Source organism: Mus musculus, chromosome 5 (assembly GCF_000001635.26).
Source record: "Mus musculus strain C57BL/6J chromosome 5, GRCm38.p6 C57BL/6J".
Classification (NCBI taxonomy): Eukaryota; Metazoa; Chordata; class Mammalia; order Rodentia; family Muridae; genus Mus; species Mus musculus.
In genome coordinates this window covers 33,213,060-33,218,993 of record NC_000071.6, presented here as the reverse complement: position 1 = coordinate 33,218,993, position 5,934 = coordinate 33,213,060, and the positions used below count along the sequence as shown (strand labels likewise).

General features: G+C 53.6%; 1 protein-coding gene across 2 annotated transcripts; it reads left to right on the top strand.

Annotated features, from left to right (window-relative positions):
- The first annotated feature begins 739 nt into the window (after positions 1 to 739).
- Spon2 (spondin 2, extracellular matrix protein) lies at positions 740 to 5,476 on the top strand. Of its 2 annotated transcripts, XM_006503622.2 has the most exons (7): positions 740 to 1,046; positions 1,334 to 1,421; positions 1,531 to 1,750; positions 2,174 to 2,397; positions 2,470 to 2,661; positions 3,271 to 3,445; positions 4,342 to 5,067. In XM_006503622.2, the coding sequence occupies exons 3-7, from the start codon at positions 1,534 to 1,536 to the stop codon at positions 4,524 to 4,526; spliced, it is 993 nt and encodes a 330-aa protein (XP_006503685.1). In that variant the 5' UTR covers positions 740 to 1,046; positions 1,334 to 1,421; positions 1,531 to 1,533; the 3' UTR covers positions 4,527 to 5,067. The 2 variants fall into 2 exon arrangements, with proteins under 2 accessions (XP_006503685.1, NP_598664.3); NM_133903.3 differs by lacking the exon at positions 1,334 to 1,421 and having other exon boundaries at positions 756 to 1,046; positions 4,342 to 5,476.
- Positions 5,477 to 5,934: the final 458 nt, after the last annotated feature.

Sequence of the window (5,934 nt, the reverse complement as noted above, 5' to 3'; positions counted from 1 at the left end):
GTCCACAGTTGCCGCTATGTGGCTGCCTTATTTATTTGAAATGAGGGTGAAGTCATTCTCTTTGTTTGCATTTGAGCTTCGCAGATTCTATTTATTCTCTCTCACTGTCTGTCTGACAGTGAAACATTAACTTGGTCCAAAACCCAGAATGTGTCTTGGAGCAGCTCCCTGGATATTTTGGTACGTGGGGGACCCGGCAGAGGTTGCGTTTGTCGTCTCTCTCCACTCTTCTTTCTACTTAGTTCTTAGGCTTCCTCAGTAGTTTTGAGAGTATTTCCCTGACACTGCACTGCAGTAAACATCAGAATCTACTACCCAGTCCAAAGGAACACCAGAGGCCTGGAAGCTGGGAGGAGGTGGACCAAGGAGCAGCTTGAAATCCCCGAGCTGCTTTCCTTCGGCTGGCCAAGTGGGCCCTCAGACCCCTATGAGAAAGAGGTGTCTGGCTGGCTGAAACCCAGAGCCCCAAAGCCTTTTACAGCTAAGCTGGTAGATCTGGGGCTCCTCAGCACCCCAACACACACACACACACACACACACACACACACATTTGTCAAGTGGAGAAATGTGGGTCACATCTCGACCACATCTGTGGCAAAGTTCAGACAGGGCACCAATGTGGCCTCTGGCCCCAGACTCCTATCTCTGAACACAGAGCCCCTTGCAGCACCACCCAGAGACAGCCTGTGAGAGGAGGGAGGAGGGCGGAGAGAGGGAAGGGAGAGGGAAAGACAAAGAAAGGGGTGCGGCAGGGCAGCAGTTAGCCCGAGGGGGCGGAGAGTGAGCTCAACTTGGAGCAGGTCACAGCAGTCAGAACTAGTGAGAAGGTTGAGCAGAGAACCCCTGCAGCAGGAAAACCTCTTGCTTCCTTGTCTCAAGCCCCTTCTGGCACTTTCTGGGACCAGGCACTGAGGCAGAAGACAGGAAGAGCTGGGGCCTATCTGCTGGCCAGAGGCACTAACCTTGGGCACACATAGGATCTGGGAGCTCTGGGACCAATCCTCCAGCTGACAAGCCCAGCAGCCTGCCTCTGACGCTTTTGCCAGGTGAGTGGTTGTTCACATCTCAAGAGGGCCTGGGGCTCCTGGAACAGCAATCTGTAACACTCAGAGACTACCCTGGGGGCTGGGCATGACCTCAGCTTTGCTAATCTAGCCCCATGCACAGCTAGTCCATGAAGTGTACAAGCCAGGCGCACTTCACAGTGCAGGGGACACAATGTAGAGCGGCCAGGAGGTGTGTGACAGAGATAATTGTAAACCCATTGACCTTTTGTCCCTTGGACTACAGTCCTGGGGGCTGTAGTTCACAAGTTACACTGACATTCTTGCAGACAAGCAGTGAAACCGGCCACGTACCTGGTGCCCTTTTCACTGGGCGGCATCTGGGAAACTCTCGAAGGACATTCTGGGGACCAAACGGTGTGTTTGCAGGCATCTCACTCTGGGAGCTCGTTCTGTTCTCTCCTGGGGCTCCGTGGACAGGGGCCCTGGGACTAAAGGTGCCAACTCTTCTCTCCCTCTGCTGTAGGTGATGGAAAACGTGAGTCTTGCCCTGGGCAGAGCTCTTTGGGTCTTCCTCCTGGCCATGATAGGCTCCACCACGAGCCAGCCGCTGGGGGGAGAATCGGTTTGTACAGCCCGGCCTCTGGCTAGATACAGCATCACTTTCATTGGCAAGTGGAGCCAGACAGCATTTCCCAAGCAGTACCCCCTGTTCCGGCCCCCTGCACAGTGGTCCTCTCTGCTGGGTAAGGGCACCTTTCCTCCTTCTGCCTCATCCTGGAGGCTACAGGGCAGGAAGCAGTACCTGCTGGCTTCACAGCACACAGTACAAGTCACTGTCATCTGAGAAACATCCAACACAGGAAGCCCTTGCTAAATACCCACTGTCCCAGTGGCTGTTGGAGGGCACAGTAGCTGCGGGAAAGCTGGGGACACCAGTCACCCAGCCAGGCGTCTTAGCCACATAAGTGTGAAGGATGTTACGGTCTCTCTGTGTTCAAAGTGGATGTGGCTCCTTACCATTCAGTCAGGGAGCTGATATTTGGGGAGGGGGCGGGGGCAGGGGGAGAGGGACATGTGTCCCCTGGGGACAGCCCCGTGGGATTAAAGTCTATAGCCCTGCTGCTGTCCACCCCGCTGGATACTCATGCAGTCAGGCCTTTGCACAGGGGCAGCTCACAGCTCTGACTACAGCATGTGGCGGAAGAATGAGTATGTCAGCAATGGGCTGAGGGACTTTGCTGAGCGTGGTGAGGCCTGGGCACTGATGAAGGAGATCGAAGCTGCAGGAGAGAAACTTCAGAGTGTGCACGCAGTGTTCTCAGCTCCTGCCATCCCTAGCGGTACCGGGCAGACTTCCACAGAGTTAGAGGTGCACCCTAGGCACTCGCTGGTAAGTTGTGGCTAGCCTGGGAGAGGGTATGTCCCGATGGCTGCAGCTGCTAAGTCTTCTGGTCCCATCCAGGTGTCCTTCGTGGTACGCATTGTCCCCAGCCCTGACTGGTTTGTGGGCATCGACAGTCTGGACCTGTGTGAGGGAGGCCGCTGGAAGGAGCAGGTGGTCCTGGATCTTTATCCACACGATGCAGGGACCGACAGTGGTTTCACCTTCTCCTCCCCTAACTTTGCAACTATCCCACAAGACACAGTGACTGAGGTAAGTGGTCTGCAGCCCTTGCCCCTCCCCATAGGCTGCAGCCACTCCCCAATGCACAGGCAGCTCTTGTCTCTGAGGTGGGTGCAACAAAGAGGGTGCCTGGCCTGGTTGTGAGGATGTTGTTTACTCTAAAGGACAGGGCAAAGGCTTTGCCACGCCCCAGGCGGACCTCTGGGCACTCCAGCCTGTGGATGCTCTTTAGAGAGTAGTCCCATTTCTGGTGCCTTCAGGTTAACAGTGGAACGCCTGGGATCTGGCAATCCTGTAGAGAGAAGAAGAAGATAAGGGCCTTTCACAGTTCTTCCTTTCCAGCGAGGAGGCATGTATAGGCCTGCCTGGTGCATAAGCAGGAGTTCTATAGACAGGCGGCTCAGCTGAGCTGCACTGTTGCCTCAGGGAGGCAGGAGAAATGTCTCAGTCTTGGGGAGAGGCCATGCGGGTACCCCCAGCTATGCTGGGCTTGTGAGTCTTGCAGATGAGACCCAAGTTGGGGGTCTTTGCTGGCACTGTCCTACTAGATGCTGGGTACTGACTCAGGAGGCCAAACATGCACTTGAACGTGGGCGTCCCAACCCCTGTGCCAGCTCCAGCTCTCCTTCCTTCATCCAGATAACAGCCTCATCGCCCAGCCACCCAGCAAATTCATTCTACTACCCACGCCTCAAGTCCTTACCTCCCATCGCCAAAGTGACCTTCGTGCGGCTACAGCAGAGTCCCAGGGCCTTTGCCCCACCTTCCCTGGACCTGGCCAGCCGAGGCAACGAAATCGTTGACAGCCTTTCAGGTAATTTCCATGATTCCCGTCTGTAACCCTGGGGTGGATAGGCTAGCAGGAGGAGGATGTTAGCAGAGGCTGGGAAAGTGTGTCTGAGCTCCTATGTCTACTTCATGTCTACTGCTGTCTGAACTGGGGAAAGAATCCAAGCTGAAGTTGTGCCCTGGATCCTATATGTGTCATCTAAGGCTTCTCAGGGAGCTGCCAGCCCAGCTGCTGTTAGCACTACACTGTCTTCCTGTGTCTGCAATGGTGGGGACCGGGCTCCTGGCCTCCTGTAGGTGATTGCTCTCCCCTGGCTGGTTGGCTGGCTGGCTGGTTGGCTGGTTTAGCATGTGTTGAATATAGGGACATTTGCACTTTTATCTAGAAAATGGAAATCATCAGGTCATTTAGCTACAACTCCAAACCGATTATTTTTAAATTTGTGAATACTATGGAAACAGAGGAGACACAAACCAAAGCAATTCTATTGAAAGTGTTTGAATCTCAATGGGGAGTAAGGCCCCACGATCCAAAGCATTTCCTGGCATTTGTAGTACTTCAGTAATGTCAGTTATGAAGGTCACTGTGGCCTGAGAGCCACCTCCCCTTAGAGAGGTCCCCATGGTTGCAACACCTCCTCCACAGCTGGTAAGATCCCAGGGTTCAGGCTGCTACAAGTCCCCCTGAAGCTCATGTCTAGAGGGGAACAGTGCAGCCAGGCGTTTGGCTGTTATTTGAGTCTGTATCAGTGGTACCTCTCATGTGTCTTGCTCTGTGTTCCCGAGAAAAGCAAGTGTTTCTCTCAGACTTTGGAGCAGGGTTGTTTCCTGGGATGAATGCACAGGTCGGGGTGGTCCCTTCTGCCTTTTCCAAGGGTCTTACACACCACTCACATCCAGTCTCCCCTGTGCTTTATCCAGTTCCAGAGACACCGCTGGACTGTGAGGTTTCCCTGTGGTCATCCTGGGGACTGTGTGGAGGACCATGTGGAAAGTTGGGAGCCAAGAGCAGAACTCGCTATGTCCGTGTTCAGCCTGCTAACAATGGGACTCCCTGTCCCGAGCTTGAAGAAGAGGCCGAGTGTGCCCCAGATAACTGCGTCTAAACCCAGACTCCAGTAGCAAGCAGCTCTTAGGATCCCTCAAGGCTGGGACTCAGATCTGGGCCACAAGGTGTTTCCACAGGAGTCCCATGCAGGCAGGGATGGAGAGCGTGGGCAGTTTTGCACCGTTTCCCACCAATCCTGGGCTGACAGAGGTCTTCACCCAGAGGACCGCAGTGGCAGGTAAGCCACAGACTGCCTCTCCCACTGTGTGACTCCTGAGGCTCGTGGGTTTGATCTACATAAATTCCCTTGTAATTTATTACTGTGGTGGGAGGGAGGCTGCCTTTGATACAGAGAGCAGGCATGCCAGGAACAGCTGAGAGGATGCTCTAAGCCTGTGAACCCCACAACTACACTGCTGTCAGATACCTCAGACCTGCTGCCACCACATGTGCCAGGGAGTCAACCTTCACACCACTCCTGTGCCCACATGGGGGTGACCACAGGAGGAACAAACGAAGAGGGGCAGTTTTTCGAAACTTGGCCCTTGTGTGTCGTTGATCCCCTTGCATTCGAATAAAGGTCGTGTTCCTGAAAAATGTCAGAGGGTGACCTCCCACCATCCCTGGACACCCTGGAGCGGAGGCGCTTATTTGTATGTACAAGTAGGGGTCACACATTCACAGGAATCTGCAGTGATGTCATGGCACATCACTTGCTCTTGTGTCAGGACTGCCCAGTCCTCCTCCCATCCCAGTAGATTCCGAAGTCACTCTGGCATCTTATCCCAGGCTAGGCAACACTCTGGGGATATCCTCCTAGCCCTGCTCCATCAGCTTGAATGTGAAGAACTTCTCCTCCTTGCTTCAAGGGGACCCTGGAGGGCTACTCTTCTGACTGCTGAGACCTTTACCCCGATGGGTCCAGAGTCAGATGCCAGGCCCACTTCCCACCACTAGATACCTTACTGTTATTGAAAATTCTTGACCATAAACCAAGTTCACAGGGTCACCAGTCTGGAAGTTGTCATGGAGATCTGAGAAACCTTGGTTAAAAACTTTCTCTAAGCATATAGGTGGTGAGACAGTAGGACTGCCATGAGTTTGAGGATAGTCTGGGCTACATAGTAGGTTAAAGTAATACCTTGTCTGAAATAGAAAAGAAAAGAAAGGCAGGCAGGCAGGCAGGCAGGAAGACAGAAAGAGAAGGCATTTTTTCTAAAGTTCCCAGGAGGGTAACACCAGAGGAAGTTTGGAGCAAGGAAGATATGACTACGTGGAAGCACTACTGGAATTTGTCCCGAGGAACATGTGGTCACCAGCCCAAGACTCACACAGAGCACCAGGCCTCATGCAATCAGCAGTAGCATTGGTAAACCCTAAGATCAGACCCAAGAGATCCTAGGGGTGGAACGATCAGTCTCAGGATATCAGTAGGGTGTATGTATCGCACCAGGAACTCAGAACCG